Raw genomic sequence first — 26,518 nt, 5'->3', positions numbered from 1 at the left:
CAGTCGAGTGGATCCCACTCAAATTCTTGAGTAAAATCACCGGCTCACAAAAAAATAAATAATTTTTATGATAAAAATCTCACTTTATTCCAATTAGGTCGTTATGAGTTCGACACTAATTGATAGATCCAGAGAATTATATTCTTGGCACAGATACATCTTATGATCATGAAAAAAGAAAAGATTAAATACAATATAAATTAATAAAGAATATGGGTAGGGTAGCAAACACGTATATATGTGATGTACACAAAATGAATACGTAAAGACCACAGAAGAATATAGAATGGGTAGGGTACACTAGTATACAAGTAAATTGAATAATATACATATAAAAGAAAGAATAGTTTGATTGAAATGTATGAGAATTGTGGATGGGGCTTAATTAAGAGAGACAACTATCTGGAAAAATGGTACCAAGAGAGTTTCCATTAGCGTTGGAGCACAAGGATTTAGCCTCTCGATTTTTGAAAGTGAGATTGACATCGTCAAGCGTAATCCCTTTGCATGGTTTGGATGTACTGCAATCGAATGTGACGGCAACTTCTGTGGTTGACGTGCCCGTGACGCTTTTGTATAAGACGTCGCTAATCTGAACGCCCGACACCTGTATATATAGAAAATAGAAATTATGACCTAGCTATGTATAGTAGTGAATAATGAAATGGGTGATGACTCACGTGACCAGGACAATTGATATTCCGTGGACAGTAATTTTGGTCGATTATGATTGGATTTTGGACATTTCGCATAGTAATATTAGAGAAGCGAACATCCCGGACGAAGCTCTTGCTTGGCCTAGCCCATGTTTTGATCCTCAGCCCATTTTGAGTGGCTCTGAAGCTGCTGTGCATTACTGTCACATTTTGGACTCCTTCTTCTTCAAAATCTTTGGCTAGGCTTCCGATACTGGAGAGCGAAAAACGTGAGTTGAGGCATATGATGGTACACGTAATAATGTTAAGGAAAGGGATTAATTAATCACCTAATGCCGTGGCCGGGACCGCAAGACAAGCGCTCGATCCACAAGTTTTGGGTGCCGGGGCCGATGGAGACGCAATCGTCGCCGGTTTTGACGGAGGAGTCGAAGATGGCAACGTTCTTAGAGTGTTGGACGTGGATTCCGTCGGTGTTGGGGCTCTCTCCGGAGGCGATCACCCTCACTCCTCTCATCTCAACGTCCTCGCAGTAGTTCACGGCCATGTGGAACATCTGGCTGTTTAGGGATAGTAGCCCCGTGATTTTGATGTTGCTTGAGTGCGTCAACCTCAGTGTCTGCGCATCAATTAATTCATGATCATGTGATCACAAGTTGAGAAGAAAGGAAGTACAAATATATATATATATATGTATATATACTTACCGTTGCTCCGTCGGGACACGAGGCGGACTCAGAGGAAGCTTTGCAGGCCCACAAGGCCGGGCCTTTTGCGTCGAGAGCCCCTCCCACGATGTCGAGGCCATTGACATATCGAAAAAGGAGCCAATTATCGGCTGCACCGAGCACTCGGTAGTCAAGAGGAGCGATGAGTGTGCCGTCGAGTCGCAGCGTGGTGTGGGTGGCATTGCAAGGGCCTTCGAATTCGAGGGGTCGCACCAAATACCTTCCCTTCGGGACGAATATGCGCGTGGGACCCGCCCACTCACACGCCGCTCTCCACGTCGCACCGAACGCCTCTGTCGAGTCCGTCACTCCATTTCCTCTAGCTCCAAACCTAACCACATTGAATGTCGTCCAAGTCTTTGAACCTGAGCAGCACCAATGTTTGTTTACAATCGCCACTAGTACCAATAACAATAACCTCATCAACTTTCCCATTGCTTCTTCTTATTACGTCCTGATCGTATTATAAACTTATAAACTTCGACTTATATACGTGTTTCTTTTTTGTCTTTGTGTTTGTCTCAAATCGTTTCTTAATTAGAGCTTGAATACAATAGATGACCTATATATACAAGTACAACAACACATGCAAAAAGTAGTGATGAAGCAAGAGACGGATAACGTTCTGTTGGAAAAACAAGTAGTTTGGTCTTCAAGTAATAAAAGCTCGCATATTAATGCACCAATGCACGACACAAGTATAAAATCAATGTATGTACACTTTAATATCCATTAACCAAGAAATCTGCGCCGTTACTAACTCTTCAGACCAACTCACCAAACTAAACTCTTATCCTTTTCTATATATCGTATCACACCTTACGCTTGCCTGCGCGCTATATTCTTTATTTTGTTTTAGGTTATTACATAATACATGCATGAATTATATATATTTATATATTCATCAGCGTTGTACGATGACATCTAGATATAATAAAATCTGAACAACAAATTTCCAAATAGGTAACATTTCAAATGGTTACATAAGTGGCAGAATTTAAATTTAAAAAATCCACTCAAGTCACTAGTTGATAGTTATTGTGAAATCTTAATTGTTTAGTTTGTAAATAAAAGAAGAAATTTATAAGCAAGGCCACAATAAACTTATTATTTACTTAATAACCAATATTTAGTTAATTATATAGTTAATTAACCACCGATTCTATTATTATCATTGCCAGTTTTTTTCCAGACATTTCCTCCCATTAGTTGTCAATGGGGATAAATTATTTGGACAAAATTATCAATTAATTATTGTTAATAAAGCAGTGATTAACTATAATTAATCAAACGTTGTCTATTCAACAAATTTAAAAATTTGTATATGGCTATATAATTATAGAACCCATAAAAAATCGCAATCTCTATTATTTTACTATATTTCTCTTTGACATAACTCTTTGGCACATAATTAATTTATTACAGGTAATACATTTTTGTGAACTACATAGTAATTTATATAATTTATCTGGCGACCTACACACACACACACACACACATATATATATATATATATATATATGAAACTCAGTATTAAAATTTTAAGTATTAATTCACCCCTGGGACGCAGCCAGGGAGGAAGGTAGAACCATTTCTCAAATATCATGGCCGTATTTGTAAGTCAATAGATTTTACATATATTATGCTGAGATTCTTTATCTTTTGGTCAAACTATACGCTAAGTTGCTTATAAGTTTATAAACCAAAGCATACATTAAGCCAGTTTTCGATGTAGTTTTTGACTATTTATAACTATTAAACTTTTAAAGAGGTTTGCGATAATAAACATGAGAGTTTGGATAAACACACAGATGTTTTAACTATCGGAAACCTTTTTAGTGTAGCAAATAAATTTAATTAATACTAACTATTATTTATCGATCTCAAGTCATATTAGAAAAATAAAAGCATTTAGCAGAGGAATTACCAGGTTACAGAAACTTCTATGTACATTATTAGTCCATCTTAGTTCTAAGTTTCTAACAAATCACAGTTATTTATCTAGCAATTATTGAATGGTGCTAAGCATTAAAAACCTTTAATAATAGTTAAAATCAAGAGATAAGACAAGACATAAACAAATCATCGCACTAGGACAAAAAACGTTATCCGGTGCGACGATTGTCGCACCGAATAGTTCATATGTCGCACTTAAAAGTTTATTAGGTGCGACAGCGTCGCACCGGATATCCCGTCGCAAAAGGCATTAGGTGCGACATGTCGCATCTAATTTAAACATATATCCATTTCAAATTCAATTTCAATTTCAATTTTCATTTCAATCTAAATAACAATTATATAAATATTGTCACTAACCTTCAATGGCGAGGTAACACGGTGTCGGGGTTAAGGCTGATCACGTCGGGGCTGGGCCGGGGGTGGTTTAGCGGCGGCGAGTCGGGGCTGAGCCGAGGACGGGCAGCGGCGGTGGGGGACGGCCTCGCTGATTGGGGTCGGGCATGGGTTGCGGCGAGCGGTCTGTTCACGAGCGGCGAGCGGGGCTTGTCTTGGGAACGGGACGAACCTGCAAAGAGACAGAGTGAGATGGCGATAAAGGTGAGAGAGAGAGAGAGAGACGTACCGGGGCGGTGGGGCAGCGGGGTGGTGGGGCGGTGGGGCAGCGGGGCGGCGAGGCGGCATGGATTGACGATGGGTTGGGCAGCGGCACTGGTGGCGGGGCGGTGGGGCAGCGGGGCGGCGGGCTGGTCACGGCGGGCTGGTCGGAAATGGAGAGAGAGATGAGTGATTGAAAGAGAGAGAGAGAGAGAGAGAGAGAGAGAGAGAGAGAGAGAGAGAGAGAGAGAGAGACGTACCTTGGAGGAGGACGACGAAGGGGTCACGGGCGGCGGGGGAGGTCACGGCGGAGGTTGAACGAGCGTCGGAGAGAGAGAGAGAGAGTTAGATAGAGAGAGAGGCTGTTTGGGCGAGGAAAAAGACGCTCGGGTATTTAAAATACCCTAAAACTATTAGGTGCGACAGTGTCGCACCTAATACTCATATTCGGTGCGACATTGTCGCACCTAATGTCGCACCGAATATGAAATTACAAAATCAAAAATATTCGGGGGGAGAGGGGGAGGGGGTTTTCTGACCGTTTCAAATTTTAAACTCATTAGGTGCGACACATGTCGCACCTAAAGGTATTAGGTGCGACATGTGTCGCACCCAATAGTATCAGGTGCGACAGATTGGTATCCGGTGCGACTTTGTCGCACCGAATACCACTAAACATCAGCGAAATTTTTAGTCGCTTGGAGGACTATCTAGTGCGACATGTCGCACCTAATATGTGCTTAGGTGCGACATGTCGAACCTAATACCTATTCGCACCAGAAATGTGAATTTGTAGTAGTGTCATAGCTTAGTTTATATCTAGAGAAATGAAAATAAATGTAGTTAACATATTCATGATAAAGAAGTAAACTTAAATAGATGGGACGAAAAAATTGGTTGTAGATGACGAACATGAGCTACCAAGCTCTCCAAAACCCAAAAAAAAAAAACCCGAAAATTGATGTGAACGATGTCAACAAATTTTGAGTTTATATGTTTCGGTGGATTTCTCGGAGTTATATGGGCCCTCCAAAGTTTCTCCAGAATGCTCGTTGTTTAGTCTTGGAGTGGGTCTATCGTGCTACGGTTGGAGTGGGTTCACTAGGACAAAACAAGGGTCTAGATGCGACTTTTGTCGTGTCTAAAACCCGAAAAGTCGAGTCTATTTTACGAATACATGCGACTTCCAACAACGGTCACATTTGTAAGTCACGTGCCTGAAGGGTACACTACTATAAAAAAATGTCTTTAGAAGCGACAAAAGTCGCTTGTAAAGACCAAAAAGTCGCTTCTAAAGGTCAGTCGCTTCTAAAAATTAGAAGCGACATGTCGCCTCTAAAGCCGTGTCTAAAAAAAATTGTCGCCAGAAAAAACTCCCGTGAAATGGCGGGAATGGTTTAGAAGCGAAATTTGGAGCGGATTGTCCTTTTAAATCTTTTTCACCATATCGCGGGTAATATCTAGAAGCGACTTTAGAAGCGGATTTTCGCTTCTAAAAGTACTGATTTTTAAATGAATTTAATTTAACTTAATTTAATTTTTAGAAACATAAATTAAAAAGCTTCATTCATACCAAAATAAGTAGTAATAAAACTAATTAAAATTTTTAACAAAATAAAAACAAAACATTATGTGTCTGTACATAATAAAATGTCTAAATAAGAATAATTATGCTCAACATCGTCCTCCTAAGGCGCGTCTTTGACTTGGTTCATATCCGGGCTCATCAGGGTTGGGTCCACGACTTCCTCTACTTGCTCGAGCCAATGACGATGGAGGATCCTCAGGTGGTCCTCGACGTCGTTCTTTGGGGTGCGCTCGGATGTACACGGGGAGCTTGATGCTGACGACCCGTAACGGCTCGCAATCTGGCTCAACCTCGACGCAATCTCTGGGTCGAACACTCCTCTAGACATTGCAACGTATGCACCAGCTAAGTCTCTCACTGCTTCTCAGAGTGTAGACATCTCTTCCCCCTGGCCTTGAGCTGATGAAGGTCCCGCCTCGATATCGTGAGCCTGGGCTTCTAGCAGATCCGAACGAGGGATCAATGGATCTATCCCCGTAGCCCAATCATGTCTCGTTCCGAGAACAATAGCCATGATAACCTCCTCCATAGCATCTTGGCTCAGGGATTCCCCTCGTGCCTCAGCTTGTCGTCGTATATCAGCTACCTGATCTACAATCTGGGCATGCATACAATAGTTACAAAATTAATTACATTAATTTAAAACATGAAGCGTTACTAAATATTAAATTAAACTTACGTAGTATTGTCCAGCAGCAGGCGTCGTCCATTCCCCATGAGTGGTTTGATGGAGTCTCTCCTACGCAATGGCGGACTGAGCATCAAACCATTAGCCTGCCTCTGCAAATATAGATAATGAATTAGTATACTTATTAAATAAGTTGAATAAGTTATACTTTAATTAAAACTTATGTTCATACATCGATAGTTAGCAAATGATACCGTCCATTGTCGACTTTGTGTGGTCTTTTTTTCTTGGTTGACTTTGTTTTGTTGAGACTTTTTCTGCAAAATAATATTATTACAAGTTGGAAAACTGATCAAGTGGAGGCACGCACTTGGATTTCTCGGATCCTCTATTTTCAATATGACACGTCTTTGATAAACTTTTTTTTATCAAAGACGTGTCATATTGAACAAGAACATCCGAGAAATCCAAGCGCATACCTCCACTTGGTCAGTTTTCTAGCTTGTAATAATATTATTTTGCTACCTTGAAGTCCTCGTTCTCCATCCTATCAATGCAAGCCGTCTACTCATCGATAGTCAACGCCTTCGGCTTGTTAGCCAACACCACATCTCGTTTGCAGCCACACAAATTCTTGAATGGGGAACTATATCTTTTACCTTTCCGTCACGAAAACACTTCTTCGCATCGCAGACGATAGTCTTGTCGATGAGAGCACGATGGCAATCAATCGGTTGAAACTGTCTAGTCTTTATGTTCTCGGACACAAAGTCGAACTCTGTGTGAAGACCAGACAAAAGCACCGTTGTTGCGGCGAAACATCATTCCACGATGGAGCTGCAGGAGAAATATGCGCTCGTTTCAAGCCCCCCAAACTATTGACAAACATGTCAATCTTCTCGCCCGTCTTGACCCTTTCACCTTGCAATGTCCTCTTCTTGTGCGAATAAAACTGCCGTAAAACCGGATAAAAAACTATGACAACCTTCTTATCGCAAACCTTATTTGTTTCACTTTCCTATAGTTCAAATATCTCTGTGTTTATCCAAACTCGCATGTTTACTATCGCAAACCTCTTTAAAAGTTTAATAGTTATAAATGGCCAAAAACTACATCGAAAACTAGCTTCATGTATGCTTTGGTTTATAAAATTATAAGCAACTTAGCGTATAGTTTGACCAAAAGATGAAGAATCTCAGCATGTAAACTCTATAGACTTACAAATACGGCCATAATATTTGAGGAATGGTTCTAGGCTATAACTAGCCCCCATTCCTCCCTGGATGCGTCCCAGGGATGAATTAATACTTAAAAATTTTAATACTGAATTTCATATATATAGATATGTGTGTGTGTATAATTTATGCCCAAATAATTTAAGCCCATTAACAACTAATGCGAGAGAGTTACTGAAAAAATTGGCAATGATATTGATAGAATCTGTGGCTAATTAATTATATAATTAACTAGACGTTGGTTATTAATTAAATAATAAGTTTATGGTGACCCTTGCTTATAAATTTCTTTTTTTTATTTACAAACTAAACAATTAAGATTTCATAATAACTATGAACTAGTGACTTGAGTGGATTTTTAATTTAAATTTTGCCACTTATCTTACCATTTGAAATCTTACCTATTTGGAAATTTGTTGTTCAGATTTTATTATATCTAGCTGTCATCATACAACGCTGATGAATATATAAATAATATATATATATATATATATATATATATATATATATATATATAAATGTATGTAGGCATGTATTATGTAATAACCTCTAAACTAAGCTATGACGATTTGTTTATGTCTTGTCTTATCTCTTGATTTTAACTATTATTAAAGGTTTTTAATGCTTAGCACCATTCAATTGCTAGATAAATAACTGTGCTTTGTTAGAAACTTAGAACTAACATGGACTAATAATGTACATAGAAGTTTCTGTAACCTGGCATTTCCTCTGCTAAATGCTTTTATTGTTCTAATATGACTTGAGATCGATAAATAATAGTTAGTATTAATTAAATTTATTTGCTACACTAAAAAGGTTTCCGATAGTTAAAATATCTGTGTGTTTATCCAAACTCTCATGTTTATTATCGCAAACCTCTTTAAAAGTTTAATAGTTATAAATAGTCAAAAACTACATCGAAAACTGGCTTAATGTATGCTTTGGTTTATAAACTTATAAGCAACTTAGCGTATAGTTTGACCAAAAGATAAAGAATCTCAGCATAATATATGTAAAATCTATTGACTTACAAATACGGCCATGATATTTGAGAAATGGTTCTACCTTCCTCCCTGGCTGCGTCCCAGGGGTGAATTAATACTTAAAATTTTAATACTGAGTTTCATATATATATATATATATATATATATATATATATGTGTGTGTGTGTGTGTGTGTGTGTAGGTCGCCAGATAAATTATATAAATTACTATGTAGTTCACAAAAATGTATTACCTGTAATAAATTAATTATGTGCCAAAGAGTTATGTCAAAGAGAAATATAGTAAAATAATAGAGATTGCGATTTTTTATGGGTTCTATAATTATATAGCCATATACAAATTTTTAAATTTGTTGAATAGACAACGTTTGATTAATTATAGTTAATCACTGCTTTATTAACAATAATTAATTGATAATTTTGTCCAAATAATTTATCCCCATTGACAACTAATGGGAGGAAATGTCTGGAAAAAAACTGGCAATGATAATAATAGAATCGGTGGTTAATTAACTATATAATTAACTAAATATTGGTTATTAAGTAAATAATAAGTTTATTGTGGCCTTGCTTATAAATTTCTTCTTTTATTTACAAACTAAACAATTAAGATTTCACAATAACTATCAACTAGTGACTTGAGTGGATTTTTTAAATTTAAATTCTGCCACTTATGTAACCATTTGAAATGTTACCTATTTGGAAATTTGTTGTTCAGATTTTATTATATCTAGATGTCATCGTACAACGCTGATGAATATATAAATATATATAATTCATGCATGTATTATGTAATAACCTAAAACAAAATAAAGAATATAGCGCGCAGGCAAGCGTAAGGTGTGATACGATATATAGAAAAGGATAAGAGTTTAGTTTGGTGAGTTGGTCTGAAGAGTTAGTAACGGCGCAGATTTCTTGGTTAATGGATATTAAAGTGTACATACATTGATTTTATACTTGTGTCGTGCATTGGTGCATTAATATGCGAGCTTTTATTACTTGAAGACCAAACTACTTGTTTTTCCAACAGAACGTTATCCGTCTCTTGCTTCATCACTACTTTTTGCATGTGTTGTTGTACTTGTATATATAGGTCATCTATTGTATTCAAGCTCTAATTAAGAAACGATTTGAGACAAACACAAAGACAAAAAAGAAACACGTATATAAGTCGAAGTTTATAAGTTTATAATACGATCAGGACGTAATAAGAAGAAGCAATGGGAAAGTTGATGAGGTTATTGTTATTGGTACTAGTGGCGATTGTAAACAAACATTGGTGCTGCTCAGGTTCAAAGACTTGGACGACATTCAATGTGGTTAGGTTTGGAGCTAGAGGAAATGGAGTGACGGACTCGACAGAGGCGTTCGGTGCGACGTGGAGAGCGGCGTGTGAGTGGGCGGGTCCCACGCGCATATTCGTCCCGAAGGGAAGGTATTTGGTGCGACCCCTCGAATTCGAAGGCCCTTGCAATGCCACCCACACCACGCTGCGACTCGACGGCACACTCATCGCTCCTCTTGACTACCGAGTGCTCGGTGCAGCCGATAATTGGCTCCTTTTTCGATATGTCAATGGCCTCGACATCGTGGGAGGGGCTCTCGACGCAAAAGGCCCGGCCTTGTGGGCCTGCAAAGCTTCCTCTGAGTCCGCCTCGTGTCCCGACGGAGCAACGGTAAGTATATATACATATATATATATATATTTGTACTTCCTTTCTTCTCAACTTGTGATCACATGATCATGAATTAATTGATGCGCAGACACTGAGGTTGACGCACTCAAGCAACATCAAAATCACGGGGCTACTATCCCTAAACAGCCAGATGTTCCACATGGCCGTGAACTACTGCGAGGACGTTGAGATGAGAGGAGTGAGGGTGATCGCCTCCGGAGAGAGCCCCAACACCGACGGAATCCACGTCCAACACTCTAAGAACGTTGCCATCTTCGACTCCTCCGTCAAAACCGGCGACGATTGCGTCTCCATCGGCCCCGGCACCCAAAACTTGTGGATCGAGCGCTTGTCTTGCGGTCCCGGCCACGGCATTAGGTGATTAATTAATCCCTTTCCTTAACATTATTACGTGTACCATCATATGCCTCAACTCACGTTTTTCGCTCTCCAGTATCGGAAGCCTAGCCAAAGATTTTGAAGAAGAAGGAGTCCAAAATGTGACAGTAATGCACAGCAGCTTCAGAGCCACTCAAAATGGGCTGAGGATCAAAACATGGGCTAGGCCAAGCAAGAGCTTCGTCCGGGATGTTCGCTTCTCTAATATTACTATGCGAAATGTCCAAAATCCAATCATAATCGACCAAAATTACTGTCCACGGAATATCAATTGTCCTGGTCACGTGAGTCATCACCCATTTCATTATTCACTACTATACATAGCTAGGTCATAATTTCTATTTTCTATATATACAGGTGTCGGGCGTTCAGATTAGCGACGTCTTATACAAAAGCGTCACGGGCACGTCAACCACAGAAGTTGCCGTCACATTCGATTGCAGTACATCCAAACCATGCAAAGGGATTACGCTTGACGATGTCAATCTCACTTTCAAAAATCGAGAGGCTAAATCCTTGTGCTCCAACGCTAATGGAAACTCTCTTGGTACCATTTTTCCAGATAGTTGTCTCTCTTAATTAAGCCCCATCCACAATTCTCATACATTTCAATCAAACTATTCTTTCTTTTATATGTATATTATTCAATTTACTTGTATACTAGTGTACCCTACCCATTCTATTTCTTCTGTGGTCTTTACGTATTCATTTTGTGTACATCACATATATACGTGTTTGCTACCCTACCCATATTCTTTATTAATATATATATATATATATATATATATATATATATATATATATATTGTATTTAATCTTTTCTTATTTCACGATCATAAGATATATTTGTGCCAAGAATATAATTCTCTGGACCTATTAATTAATGTCGAACTTATAACGACCTAGTTGGAATAAAGTGAGATTTTTATATTAAAAACTATTTATTATTCTGTGAGCCGGTGATTTTACGCAAAAATTTGAGTGGGATCCACTCAACTAAATTGTTTAATTCGAGCGTATTATTATTCCTTGCGAAAAGATGTATAATATCGATTATTAGTTTACCAAAATCGAGGCTATAATAAACGAGAAATTGATGCTTAAAATATGCTTAATATAAAAACTTTATTTGTGTACGACACACTAGTAGTGTGTGAGAAGTAAAATGCAAAAATCACATGAAGTGAGAATGAACAAATGTATGAGCTTGTATAATTAAATTGTTCAAAAGAGTTTGGATACTTAAGCGTGACCCAAGTTCACCACACGCGCGCCGCCGTCCGTCCGGTCATGCCGAATCGGGCTTGAGGTTGGGGCAATCCTTATCTTTTTATTGCAAAATTCACTCTTGAAAACTTTAATTCCTAAAATAACTCTTTGTTATGTTCGAAATTAATTTTTTGAATTGTGTAACCATGCATTCAATGCAACGGTTTTTGGCATACGAATCAAAACATTCCTAAATGTTAGCATGGTTGCTATCAGCGGATTAAATAGCATTAATAAATTAAATTGGCATTATGGCTAGACGGTTTCTTGCGTAGTTCAAATGGTGTAACCAATTTGAGTCTTTCGCAATAAAATGAGGCCTTCAACTCTCACTCGAACACACCTCAAATCGAAATCTCTCTTCTTTCGTCTCCTCCTGAAATTGCTTAATTGTTTTGTTTGTAGTCGTTGGTTGGTTCTGTTACAGATTTGGTTCGCCAGAGAAGTATCGTTGATGTAAAGTTCTTCGCAATGATGTTGTATCATGGGAGGCTTATCGTTCATCAAACTCCAACACATGTGAGAGATCGATATAAGCTTTAAGGAAATTATCGAACGGTCATCAACTTCCTATGTTTCACTTTCCTTCTCGTTTCCAGTTTAAGGTTTATTTTTGTGTTATCTTTCCTTTCGTTCGTTGGTTTCTATCTAGTTTCCGAAAAAATAATAATAATAATTTTTTTCCATTTGTGTTTTAAATAAATTTATGTGCAAAATTTATTTTATTCCCGTATTATAAATGTTATTTGTTGTAATATTTCTAACAATCTTAAAGCTTATATGGGTTTTTAGAAAGCTTGCTCGGATTTGAATAATTCCAAGTGCTACGTATTCCTTGTAACGAGAGGTATAAGATTGAATATTTGTTTGCCAAAATCGAACCTAGGATGAATGATAAATTGATGCTCAAAGAAACACATTTATGTTGTGATGTGGAAATAGAATTACAAAAGTCCCACATTGGTTGGGGATGTGTGTTGTGGTAGTGTATAAATACTATCCTCTATCATTTAGTGGATAAGCAAGTGGGAGAGAGGATAGTGTGGGTGGGTTAACTTAACCCCTCACACGCGCGCACATACACACATATGCGCACGCCGCCGCCGAGACGGGCCCGGGTCCGAGCCCGGGTTTCGGGAAGCTTGGGCTTGGGCTTGGGCCTAATCCTTATCTTTTTATTACAATTTCATTTCCGGATTGGGCTTGAGCCTACGCTACCATGCATTCACGTAGACACTTGCATCAGGGGAAAAACATATGATCTTTGAGCTCCATTGTAACCTCTGACCCTTCAGAGTTGAAACCTCTCATTTATCTGAGGTAAATAGCTATTATGGACCTTGATTGTGGACGTTTTTGGGAGCTAAAGCTCTTCGTGCCTATAAAAGGCAGAGCCTTTCTCTCAGTTGAACACACCTGAAGTGATATTTCCTTCTTATATTCCCTACTGTTTCCTCTCTCTGATTGTTCCCAGAAAATTTCCTTTCTTCCTTTTGTCCGAATTTGGTGATAGTTATGCTTCGGTTTAGTTCGTTGTTCGACGTACTCAGTGGTACCTTAGTTCGTCGAGATTGTCGTTGTATCCTGGGAAGCCTTGCTCAAGTGTTCCAGTACTGGTGGGATAGCAATAAAGCTTCAAGAAAACTGTCCAACAGTCCTCGACATTTTCCTCTCAGTTTCATCTTGTTTTCGGTGAAGGTTTACTAAGTTATTGTTGTTCATCTTCATCTGATCAGTTTGTAATCTTCTGTTAATTTATTTTTCTCCTAATAATAATAATTTGTCTTTATTCCCGAAACTATTTTGTAATATCTCTAACATATTGTATTTAGTCTTTTCTTTTTACATGATAAGATCTATATGTACGAAAAAAAATATAATTCTTTGAATATATCAAGGGTTGAACTCATAGCTGAAGATTTAGGGATTACGAAAATAGAAGAGATAATCTAAATGATAATTCATTAAAAGAGAAACATAATAGTCTGAGTATATATAACCCTAATACAACCAGAAAGGGAAATAAAAGAAAATGTAAATAACCCTAAATAAAAGAAAATAGAAATAACCCTACATAAATATAATAATAACTAATAGTATGTTAATATCCCCCATCAAACTCACGATGCCACATCGAGAGTTTGTTATACAAGAAACGGAAGCATAAACAGAAAGAGCATCGAGTCCTCATGAAGATGAAGAAGACATGGCATGAGGTTACGAGGGAAGAGCTGACAAAACGTTACGATTCCAAACTTTGATAATCTATACCATCCAATTGCACAACGACCAAGTGAAGAGAGTCTTTCAACCTTCTTGAAGTTTATAAATCTCGAACACGAACTCAAAATCACTAAAAAAATATCCAAACAACCAAAGTGAAATTCTCAAACAAAATACCCAAACCAACCAACGAGAAATTCTCAAACAAAATACCCAAACAACCACTGCAAATATGAACAAATCGGGGTCAAGAAAAATAACTCACGGAAAATACAAACTCCAAGTCTTCAATCAACTACCCGAACACCAAATTGAATCACCAAACAAATACCCACTCTAAAAACAAACTAAACTTTTCAAACAAACCCCCCAAATAACCAACTTCAAATCACAAAACAAACAACTCAAAAACCCATTACCTAAAAAAATGCCATTGAAAAACAACTCAAATGCCCGCTTCAAAAAACTCAAAATACCCAAAATCTAACTATTGCAAACTAACAAAAAAAAATAAAAAAAACTATTGCAAATACTCAATGGAAAACAATCAAATACTCATTATTCATAAATATTCGCAGTTCTATTCGCGCTCGACAGACAAAACTAAAAAAAACTCAACCCTCTAATCCAACCGCCCAAACTGTACCTCTGGTTGTCACGAACATTCAATCCAAATTTCGTGACGATGCAACGGTTGACGAAGGCACAAACTCAATTTCTCCATTGTTGGTCGGGGCTATTGCGAAAGTAAATTCGCAATTCATCTCTTCACTCGATAGACAAACTTAAAATACTCAAAGCAGCAATCCAACCGTTCAGAATGAGCGAATATGTGTCACGAACATTTTATGAAAATTTCATGACAATCCAACGGTGAATGAATATGAAAAATCGGAGATTACGAAAATAGAAGAGATAATCTGAATGATAATTCATCAAAAGAGAAATACAATAGTCTGAGTATATATAACCCTAATACAACAAAAAAGAGAAATAAATAAAAGTGTAAATAACCCTAAATAAAAGAAAATGGAAATAACCCTACATAAATATAATAATAACTAATATATTGTGTTAATAATAACTAATATATTGTGTTAATAATAACGACCTAGTTAAATCAAATGACGGAGTAAATAATTTTAAGAAAATTAATATGAAAAACAAAAAAACAAATAGGGCAATTGAATACAGAGAAAAATGATTATTTGCACTATATATGTGACAATTATTTCAAGCCCTAACTTCGAAAAATATTATCAAATCTCCATGAAATAACCATCCGTTGAAATCAATAGACGCTATAGAAAAATCTCAAAAATCGGGAGATGACATGGCTAATTATGTAATATTGCATCGATAACTAGTGTATTCACTAAACAACCTATAGAGCAAACATCATAGATTTGATATAACCAAAGCATGAAGATTTTAAAGCAAGATGAACTGTAATTTTTAATTCAACACAAGTGAGTTAATTAAGTCCGATTTATGTTCTTCACAAAAATTACCTTACTCCTTACAATTGGACGCATAATCCTAGTTGTGCTAAAAGTATTATTACGATGTAAAATATTTATATATTAAGAACCTAACAAAGCGTTGGGAAAAACTACTTGGATGACCAAGCTAAATCGCGACATTAATATTCATGAACAATATTCAAAGAACCATATAAAAACAATTTCAAAAAGCAACTGACATAAAAGGGTTTATATCACGGCTACGAAAACACCATAAACCCGGAGTGAACTTCAAATTATTGTTTTGTCCTTATTTTTCTATGAATATCTATGTAATTTTGATAGTAAATCATTTTCTATGATTTTACGACATGATTAAGTTCAAATTTAACTTTTTCCCATTAAAAAATGATAACCATTCCAATAAAAGGGAAAATACATATATATATATATATATATATATGAGTTTAAATGAAATAATGCACTTGTACTTTTGATTTTCAAAATGCCATATTTGTACCTTCGGTTTTATAAAAATGAACAAATTATACTTTTGACTCAACAAATGATTTAAAACCAAATTTTTCCCTCGGTTATTAATTTTTTGAAAAAGCAAAATAAAAAAAATCTACAAAATTAGGAAATTCAAAATATCAAAGCTAAAATGTTAACATAGCCTAAAATTAAGAAATTAGAAAATAGCAGAGAAACTAAAAAATTAAAAGCTAAATACCAACGAATAAGTCCATCGACCCCGCATAGACGTGCGAGTCCATGGCGGTGAACTCGTCTATGGCAAACTTCCCGCTCCCGAACCTCTTGGGATGAAACAAACAAGGCAAAGTATTTTTTTCTATGGAAATCGCAAGTTAGAAAATAAAAATTAAAGTTTGGTTCTTTTGCATTCTAATGTACTGTTGAGAGAGAGAGAGAGAGAGTTCTTATTGGAGAGCAATTAGGCCAGTATGTTAGTAGTTCATCCTTCTTTAAAAAGTAGTCTAATATCACTTTATCGTAATAAAATTAAATTAATCAAATATATTAATTTAATCTATTGGCTTGGTGAAATTTTTTTTAATAAAATAAACTCCGATAACTCAAAACCAAACAAGCAATTGATCAGTCATGCGCTTTGTTCATCACATAATTCAAGCATTCGGAAATATTTGTCGTGATTATATTATACCTCTTTCCCATAAACTGACTTCGCGACCACAATTCAGGCTTCGCATCCTACTAGTATTCTTTCATGCTAGGCTTAGACTCGGTCATCTTTGCAAGCCAATAGTCAAAATCTTTTTTAGTATATGTGTGAAATCCCGAATATAGCTTCTAAAGAAATTTAGAAATTTTGTGATTAGATATGAGTTTTTAGATGAAATTATTCTTATGTGATACGTGAGAAATTTATTTGATTTGAGTGGCTCAAAAATATTTGTTTTTATTGTAAGATCTAATTAGTAAAATTGTCTTCCTATTAGTTATTAGTTGAATACATATATATAAGGTTTTTGGTATAAACATTTTCTACGGCAAGCGTGACTATCAGTTTTTTTTAGGTAACTATATGTGTATATATACATATAATATATGCTATATATGTATAATGTGTTTTAACTTTTTGGCTAAACATTTGTATACTGTTACGTGAATATATATATATATATATATATATATATATATATATATATATATATATATATATATATAGATACGTGAGTGGTTTTTCCACTTAAAAGTCCATATATATATAGATATGTCGTTGGCTATTATTATAATAAAGGATATATATAAATATATATGAGTGTGTTATATATATGGTTATATTTGTTACGTGTTTATAGCCTACTACTGCTGTGCCGATTCTCTTTGAGAAAAATTTTAGGCCTTTGACTTTTTGTTAGCGTTGAAAAAAAAAAGAAGAAAATAAGTCGCTAATTTCTTTTTGTAAGTGATATTACCTTTAGGGTTACAAATATCTTCTATAAATAGTCTCTCAAGCGTACTTACGTTTTTTTTTCTTTCTCTGAAGTTCACATCCCCTCTCCCTAATCCCTAATTTATTTCTCTTCTCCACCATAAAACCCTAGCCACCAAACAAAAAGATCATTCATAATTTTGTTTTAGTTTTAAGAGCGTCAAGGTTTTATCTTCCATCACTACTGAGAAAATTAGGTATGTAATTTGTGGTCTTCTCAAATAAATTTCTATATTGTTTGTTTTTTTTTTTTGTGAGCTTTTAGAAAAAAAAAATCTGGTTCGGATTTTATCAAAACCTAATTTTCGTACGCTTACCGTGGTTTCAAAAATCGTAATTTTGCATCAATTCTTTTTGGAAAAGTTAGGTTTAGATGTCTTCTATCTAAGTCCTTAATCGAAAAATATTTTTATAAAATATAAAATATAGAATATTTTCTGATTAAATTCCGATCAGTGCGCGTACCAATTTTACAGTTTTGACAAATTTTCAAAATCAATTTTTAGACGCTTACCAATTCAGTTACGTTGATTTTTTTTAATGCAATTCTTCTTGTAACGTTTATTTATGTATGTCATCTATTAAAAAAAAATTAATTTCATAATTTTCGGATCACTTTGATCTGTTTTACAAGCGTTACAAATTCATTGCGCAGATCAGGATTTTTCCAAAGTAAATCCTAAAATTTTAGTATTTCGTTATTTTTGTCTTTTCTCAAATTTAAAAACTAATTCTGACTTTGTCGATTCAGAGTTTTATTTTTAAAATATTATTTCAGATTTTCTAGAATTTTTCCAGAATTTTCCAGAATGTTAGTTTTTTTCCCCGAAACCCTAATAGCCAAGGGTATTTTAGTAATTTCGCGTCTAATCTCGTTTCTGAAAATTTCCAGAACCTAAAATATGTCTTGAATACTTTTCCCAGCTGATCCCAATAGTCTTTTATTCCGATTAGGTTCCAATTCTCTTAGAGCGTACAATTCCTTCGACGATCTACGATCGTAACTCCCGATATCCAGGTGAGAATAATCTCACTGCAACACAGATTAGTTCAAAATTATATATGATGATTGTGTGATTCATGATATGGTTTTTTTTTATAGCTTTATATGCTTGAGTATGTATTTCTTTATTTGATTGTGTGATTGATTGTAGTAGTTGGATTTATGTTTGGTCAACTATGAAGCGTTAAGTTAAAGTAGGTTTTTGAGAATGTACATGGTTTATATTTTTTTTTAGTCATGTATTGTATGAGCATATGTTTGAAAGTTTTTTTTTATGTACATGTCATATCAGTACGGAATGTTATCTTAAAAGTGAAAAGATAAAGATAAGCAAGGGAGTCGTATCGCCTCGAGAGGTATTAAGGAGAAGTTTCCCGGGCCGAGGCTCTAATGGGGAAATTTCTCGGGCCGAGGCCCTAATAAGTTTAAAAGATAGAGCGAAGTGTGGGACTTTATAACCCCCACGTCTTCGTATCTAAAGTGTACACTGAAATTGGTACGACTACCCTAGGGGCACCCCGAACTAAAAGTTGATAGAATCAAGAAAAGAAAGATCAAGTTACCGAGTAGTTTCAAAATACTAATAAACGGTTCATGCTTTGCATTACTTTATTTTGTGAGCTTTATATTATTCTCGCTGAGCGTAAGCTCATCTTTTCGAAAAAAAATTATGCGTCTGTGTTGTAGGTAAACAACTCGCGAAGAACTGAGTAGGGTGGACTGGCGGCGTCGATAGCGAGAGGGCGGGTCATGGTTTCCATTCACGAAATAAGTCTTCCGCTACGAGTTTTTAAGAATTAATTTTTAAAGGTTTTTATTTTCATTAACTTCGAAGTTTCAAAGAGTTTTATATTTTGGTTGAGATTTAGATTATGGATTACGTTTTAGTATATTTGATGTTATGTTTTGTTTTAAATTTGTATTTTCAATTTTGCTTAAGTACTTCTCATGAAGTGTTCAATATGCAATCTTCATATTTTTCTTAAATGCTTTTGTTTCTTTTTAAGATCTTCAAAATTTTAGTTCACCTTGATTCGATGTGTTTAAAAAAAAAAAAAATTCCTCCAAGTTTTCTAAAGAATTTTCTAAGGTTTGAAAAGTAAGTTAAGTAAGACGGTCCGAAAAGTCGGGTCGTCACAATATGCCTTTGCACAATTGTAAAAAAGAGGCCCATAATAAGCTTTTCCAAACTTTGCCTTCACATTCGCCCAAAGATGTTGCATACACACTGCATAATTAGCCTCGAAAAATACTGCATGGATAGCTTTTGGAAAAGATGTATTTCGATCTGAGACAATAACCAAATCATCTCTAACACCATAAACTACCCTGAGATGAGTCATGAACCAATGCCAAGATTTGTCGTTCTCTCAAACAACAATCCTAAAAGCCAAGGGAAAAAGATGATTATTACCATCTTGAGCCATGGCCAATAGTAATGTCACGTGTGATTTACCTTTGAGAAAAGTCCCGTCCACCGAAATGACAGGATGGCAAAACTTCCAACCATGCACAGAAGCCCCCATTGCCAGGAAAAAAATATTGGAAATTTCCCTGTGCATCAGTTTCTGTTACTGTGTAAGAACCTGCCAACACAGATAATAAACGTAAATTACTGAAAATTATCTCATTGTCTACATTTAAGTATTCATAATGGAAATAAATGGAAATAACTGTAAATAAATAACCTATACGTCTAAATATATAAAAAAAAACGGCTATATGTATAGAATCAAAACAAAAACAAACATAATACTTTCAAAGATAAAAAAAAAATACCTGGATTCTTCTCTTTTATCATATCACCTACAATGGGGAGATGAGAATATGATTTGTCATAATCACCGCGAATATCTTGCAAAACCTTGGAACGAGCCATCCACGCTTTATAATAGCTGATCTCAACTTTGAAACGCAAATGCATGATCTCCACAACTGCTTTTGGTGTATATTTGTCAACCATTGAGCTTCAGAAATCATTGTTAACAACTTTGCTAATCAATGAAGATGACACTTATTTATGACGATGTATAAGGTTCTTTCCAAAGCAATTATGATATTTGTTGAAAGACCTAATCACCCAAAATTTGGAAATAAACATACACTAGCATTCAATTTCCACGAGCAATCAGAATTCAAACAAGCAATACAATATCGCGTCTTGCTAGACCTTTTCACCCGGAATTCGAAATTATTTCTCAACGCAATAATAGTCAACGCTGAAATCATTGTTTCTTTACTCAAAAAAATGTTACTGACATCAACTTCAACATTCATCGGGCAGTTTTTCAATTGCGTCTCGTCAAAAACAATTCCACCATCTGGAAACTTTTCATTAACCAAGCTCACAGAATCACATTTTTTCAAAGACTGAAGTTCGAAAATCTTCACTGTTAAAAAAAACAAATTAACAGTGAGAGTCGCACCACCTCTAACCAAGTTAACGTTTAAACAAAAAACAAGAAAACATACCAGAATCCACCAATGACCAAGACAAAGAAGCCATATTTTTAATTGGAAACAAATTAGTTCTTCCAGGGGCAGATTTTTTTTTCTTCTGCGAAATAGTTTCAGCTGCAACAAAAAAAAAAACGTGAGATTGCTTGTGTTTCAAAAATTCAAACGTTCCAAAATTTAAAAGCTGTCTGCTTCCATAAAAACAGCAAAAAATATTATGTGAGTAAAATAAGAAGTCAAATACGTGAATTAAAAAACACACGCACAAAAAAAAACGTAGCATAACAACCTTAAATATAGAAGTTAATTGACCTAATTCTAATTAACACACACACGCTAAAAAATACCAACACATACGGAAAGAAAAAAAACGTGTCCAACAACCTTAACACACGCACAAAAAAAGGAAGCAAAATTATACTCTAATTAAAAAACTGCCAAAAATATTGAAGGATAAAAAAGTAAAATATATTTTGCCACCTAATACGTTTGGCTATTTCCCTAAAAAAACTTCAAACATAGGCTAGATCTCAAACCTAACGTTATAAGTGGTCTAGTTAGTTACAAAACTCTTTAATTTTTAATGTAAAAAAATTGAAAACAAATTATATTTATGAACTTATATATATACGATGCAATATTTTGAAAATTCAGTTAGAAATTAAATTTTAGAGCCCACTTTGTTTATTTCTAAATTAATTTGTTCAAAGAAAAATCCATGAGAAAATATCAAGATTATCCATCGTGTTTAATCGAAATGCAAGATTTATCCCTTCGATTTCTAGAAATATCAGTCATATCCTTTCAGTTTAATATAAATGACATATACCTCCCCTAAAAAATGTTATATTACAAATGTCACCATTTTCGTTTATTTTTTACAAAAAAATAATTTGAACTCTCCAAAATACCCTTAATAGAATAAATATTTATTTACGATTTTATTAAAAAAAAATCAAAAGCTCTTTTTATATAAAAAAAAAATCCTTAACTTTTTATAAAGAAATTTTTTTTTTTTTTTTTTTTTTGTATATAGAATAGAAAATAAAAAATTATTTCATTGAGGGTATTTTGGGGAGTTCAAATTATTTTTTGTAAAAAATAAACGAAAATGGTGATATTTGTAATATAACATTTTTTTAGGGGAGCTATATGTTATTTATATTAAACTGAAGGGATATGTCTTTTATTTCTAAAAATCGAATGGATAAATCTCGAATTTCGATTAAACACATGGGATACTGTTGATATTTTCCCAAAATTCATTGATGTTAGAATGCATTTAAATTCAATTTTCCCAAATAAAAGTTAAAGATGCAATTAGTGTTATTATGTTAAAAAGACGGAATTATTATTGGATAGAATTATAGAAAGAACCCACTCCGTCAAAAGACCCCAAACATAAAAGTATAGCGTTTTTAATAATTCATTTAAAAAAAAATTAAGTAAAACCCATAAATATATGGAGACTTGGCCCCAAAATTCAAAGCCCTAAACCCAAACCCAAAGGTGAAGAGCAGCCATAGCCGCCACAGTTCCTCGCAGGTTAAGCTTTCCTCAGCCATAGCCATAGCCGCTCTCAGCTTGTTCAAAGGTAAGCTTTCCTCGCTCAGCTTGTGGTCAAGTAAAGCTAGGTTTCGTTCATGTTAAAAATAAAATAAAAAAACCATCCAAACAGACATCAAACAATCAGCCGAATTCCACTTTCACAGAACTAGTTCTGTTTCGGTTTGATACAAAGTTTGTAACTTTAGTTTTTGTATTGAATTGGGTAGAAGAAGATGAGGCCACTGGACGAGACGGAGACGACGGCGGTGTTTGAGAAGCTGTTCAAGTTCACGGGGAACAACCTGAAGAGCATCGTGGAGAACCCGGCGCACGAGGGCCCGGAGTCGAGCCCGGGGCGGTACTGCTTCCGGCTGAACAAGAACCGCGTGTACTACGTGGCGGAGGCGGTGGTGAAGCGCGCGACGAACGTGTCTCGGGAGAAGCTGGTGGCGCTGGGGACGTGCGTGGGCAAGTTCACCCACAAGGGCAGCTTCCACCTGACCGTGCAGGCGTTGGGGCTCCTGGCCCCGCACGCCAAGCACAAGGTGTGGCTCAAGCCCACCTCCGAGATGTCCTTTCTCTACGGAAACCACGTCCTCAAGGGCGGCCTCGGAAGGATCACCGAGAGCATGAACCCGGGGGACGGCGTCCTCGTCTTCTCCATGTCCGACGTCCCCCTCGGCTTCGGCGTCGCCGCCAGGTCCACCCAGGCCTGCCGCAAGCTCGACCCCAACGCCATCGTCGTCCACCACCAGGCCGACATCGGAGAGTATCTCCGCTTGGAAGACGACGGCCTCTGATTATTCATTACTTTCTCCCTGACCTTTTTTTTTTCTTTTATTTAAATGTTTAGTCAGAAACAAAATGAATCTATATGTTTGGCTCTTGGCGCTCTTCATATATATATGCGGTAATTGTAACTGTATACACCTTTGGTCATTGGTTTGGTTTGATGGAGAGAGGCTACGACGAATTAGTTATTAGTAACTTCTGATCTGGTGCTCTCCTACGTTGTTGCTGCCTTGTCTGTTTTTATGAATCAGTTCACTGTTATGTTTGCTTGCAACAAAGTATTGGCATTTACTATTGAATTGTTACAACGAACTAGAAGTCTTTGAAACGGATGATTTCATTTGCTTAGAATCATATGAAAGGAGCCATTTCCTTGTGATTTTGTGAGAATTTATAGGCAAAGTGATGATTTGTGCCTACTATCTCTCTTCAAATATATGCTGTAATTCTTTTTATACAAATTATATTTATATGTGCGTTTATATTTAAACACCTTTGGTGATTGCTCATTTGCTGAAGCTTTTTTCTTTTCTTTTTTTTTTTGGTCATGTTTGGCTTGCATGTTGACAACAACGCGGCCCTGAAACAGGGGGAACCTCTGAGCCGAGCAGCTCGCATGAAATTGATGGTTGATCTTTTGGGGGTCTGTTTCATCATCGATCTTCATGAAATTGTTACGTGCTTTGACATTAAAACATCTTTGGCGATTGCTTTCGTGTTCAATCATGGCATTTATTATTGTCCATGTACTATAGAATTGTTTGAACGAACTAGCACGGTCTATGTGTGGCAGAACAGAACCTGAACAACTTTGTAGACGTAAAACAAGGACCGATAAAAGTAATCTTAAATCTCTACCCTCCTCTGAAACAGAAACAAAAAGGATCTGTATAAAGACCTCTTGACTACTTCTATTTTTCCATGTTAACCTTGCGCGTTTACTAGAACGCCGCCCTGAGATTAAAAGAACCTCTGAGCCGAGCGACTCGCATGAAATCAATGGTTGATTTTTTTGGGGGAGTGATGATTTTGTGCCTCTTGGCTCTCTTCAAATATATGCTTATAAAAAAAAAATTATATGCGCTTTTATATTTAAACAGCATTGGCGATTGCTCATTTGCTGGAGCTTTATTAGTTTGATGGAGAGAGGCTATGACGAATTAGCTATTATTAACTTGGTGCTCTCCTACACTATTGTTGCCTTGCATCTCTATTAGATTATCAGATTGACCTGTGTGTTTCTGAATGGTTCACTGTTATGTTTTCTTGCAACAAAGTATTGACATTTACCATCCATGGACTAATTTAGGGATGGCAGTTTCGTATTAAACGTGTTTTCGAAAAATATAATTATTAACCAAATCTGACCATTTTTTAATCATGTTTAAAATATAGATCTAAATCCAACCGGGTCTTTTTTTTTTAACAGATACATACCCGTTTAAATTAAACCTTTTAATAATTGTGTTAAATAGTTTATTATTCGTGTTTTAATTGTTTTTATATATTTAAACTTAAATATAGACTTCTTACACCGATTTTCCTGATCGATACGTCAAGACTTTGTTCAACTAAGTCGGATTAAAATACAAATCTGTCAAATTACATTTCATGAAAATCAGTATTTGAGCAGAGGCCACATGCTTTATCTTAAAGAAACTAAGCCCTTGCTCAACTCACTCATTATATATTGAGATTTACGCTTGTAGTCAGATATTTTGTTAGTTTTTGAGATCTAAAAAATAAAATTTATTTTTAGGGAACTAGAAACAGTAGCAATTGTAGGTGAGTAAGTAAGTGTTTGATGGGAATCAAACTCATGACTTTTTTAGAAATAAATCAAGGGTCTATTCGCTAGACCAACCACACTTAGATCACAAATTCTATTTTCGGTAACGATATTTTAGTCGTCGGATATACTTGGATGTAAAGTTGTAGTTGTAAGAGTTAGATTAGAATACAATATTCCTCAGTTCACCAGTGATTTTGTGGGAGGACGCAAGTTTGACAAATATATGTATTGTACCTACTTTTTATTTCTTAAATTCTCTCTCATACGCAAGTTTGTGAGAGTTTTCCATGAGTTTTTAACATGAAAAACTGATTGATCGGGTTATAACTTATGCCTATTACAACCCATGTTTGCCTTTGATATTTATAGCGCTTATATTTTCTTTAAATTTGTTCCACATTTTTCATGTGGGATTTTTTTTTTATCAACATGAACCCAAGTTTTAAAATTGATGTGATAATGTTGATACAAACTTTTAAGTAAAGAATAAAATGGATTATAACGTAAACGTTTATCAACTTATATAAAAAAAAAATGAAACTCTAATGTTATGTGGTTCATTACAAGTGTTGTTACATTGAGATTGATCGTTTTTGTTGTTTGGCAAAACTGCTTCTAAGATGTCCCTTGTTATGTTAGTAATATCTTGGTGTGATATATGATGTTTGGCAAGATCACGGCATATTAAATTATGTGGATATTTTGCGCATGTTTGATTTGCTTCCAAATTTATCTCCACTGAATCAGAACAAGACGATCAATTTGGAAAACTCAGGTAAAGCGTCAATGGCTAGGTTTTGACTCCTATAAAGGAGAAAGTCTACCCTTAGGAGTACGGTTACACACTCAGAATTTTGGTGAGATTTTTTGAGCGAAAATATATTTAATTCTTTGTCTGGTTTAACTCTCTCTTCTGCTGTTGTTTGTGCGAGTGACACAGTTGGGTTTGTATTCGTGGTAGTATAGATCACATGCAATTATATGCGTTGATCAACCACTTGGTGAGTGTGTTGAGTGAAAGTGAGGAGACTCGGATTCAATGGAAGCCTAAGTCGGAATTCATAAGTAGTTTTGAAGTAAGGGTATCTGAAAGGTGATCATTCATATTGGACGGCGTTATACGTATTCTACCTGATAGTAAAGTTCCTTTCCATCGGAATCGCATCCCTCTAGACGTAAGCACGATTTTCCGAATTGAGTTACCAATTTCTTGTCTTTTTATTTACAACTTAAATTGTCTTATTAATCTGATAAATCACTTGTGTAACATAACTTATTAATAACATCTTAAGAGACATTATGTAAAACAGTAGATACATTTTTTCGATTACTGTTATAATAAATATATATTTGGTCTAGGAGATGCATTTCTCCACTGGAAAATGCATTTTACTATATATACTACTCTTATAATTAATTAATTATAGGAAATGAAATGGGCTCAATGTGTTGCATTTTCTCCCTAGATTACATGTATATTATTATTATTACTACTATTATTACTAGTACCATGATATTGTTTGA

General features: G+C 35.6%; 3 protein-coding genes across 3 annotated transcripts; 2 read left to right on the top strand and 1 right to left on the bottom strand.

Annotated features, from left to right (window-relative positions):
* Positions 1 to 246: 246 nt before the first annotated feature.
* LOC149381143 (polygalacturonase-like) lies at positions 247 to 1,819 on the bottom strand. The gene is made up of 4 exons (XM_089601303.1): positions 1,364 to 1,819; positions 986 to 1,275; positions 681 to 909; positions 247 to 607 (listed from the first exon to the last, which is right to left on the bottom strand). The coding sequence occupies exons 1-4, from the start codon at positions 1,817 to 1,819 to the stop codon at positions 386 to 388; spliced, it is 1,197 nt and encodes a 398-aa protein (XP_089457429.1). The 3' UTR covers positions 247 to 385.
* A 7,795-nt stretch (positions 1,820 to 9,614) lies between these two features.
* LOC149381142 (polygalacturonase-like) lies at positions 9,615 to 11,081 on the top strand. Its single transcript, XM_089601302.1, has 4 exons — positions 9,615 to 10,070; positions 10,159 to 10,448; positions 10,525 to 10,753; positions 10,827 to 11,081. Exons 1-4 carry the CDS (start codon positions 9,615 to 9,617, stop codon positions 11,046 to 11,048), a joined length of 1,197 nt encoding a protein of 398 aa, XP_089457428.1. The 3' UTR covers positions 11,049 to 11,081.
* Positions 11,082 to 22,288: 11,207 nt separating this feature from the next.
* On the top strand, positions 22,289 to 23,335 carry LOC149381141 (RNA binding protein). The gene is made up of 2 exons (XM_089629956.1): positions 22,289 to 22,456; positions 22,638 to 23,335. Exon 2 carries the CDS (start codon positions 22,644 to 22,646, stop codon positions 23,208 to 23,210), a length of 567 nt encoding a protein of 188 aa, XP_089486082.1. The 5' UTR covers positions 22,289 to 22,456; positions 22,638 to 22,643; the 3' UTR covers positions 23,211 to 23,335.
* The last annotated feature ends 3,183 nt before the right edge of the window (positions 23,336 to 26,518 follow it).

Source organism: Urtica dioica, chromosome 11 (assembly GCF_054948205.1).
Source record: "Urtica dioica subsp. dioica isolate 48M chromosome 11, U.dioica_male_clone48M_v1_H2, whole genome shotgun sequence".
Lineage (NCBI taxonomy): Eukaryota > Viridiplantae > Streptophyta > Magnoliopsida > Rosales > Urticaceae > Urtica > Urtica dioica.
This window is presented reverse-complemented; position numbering and strand designations above follow the sequence as displayed.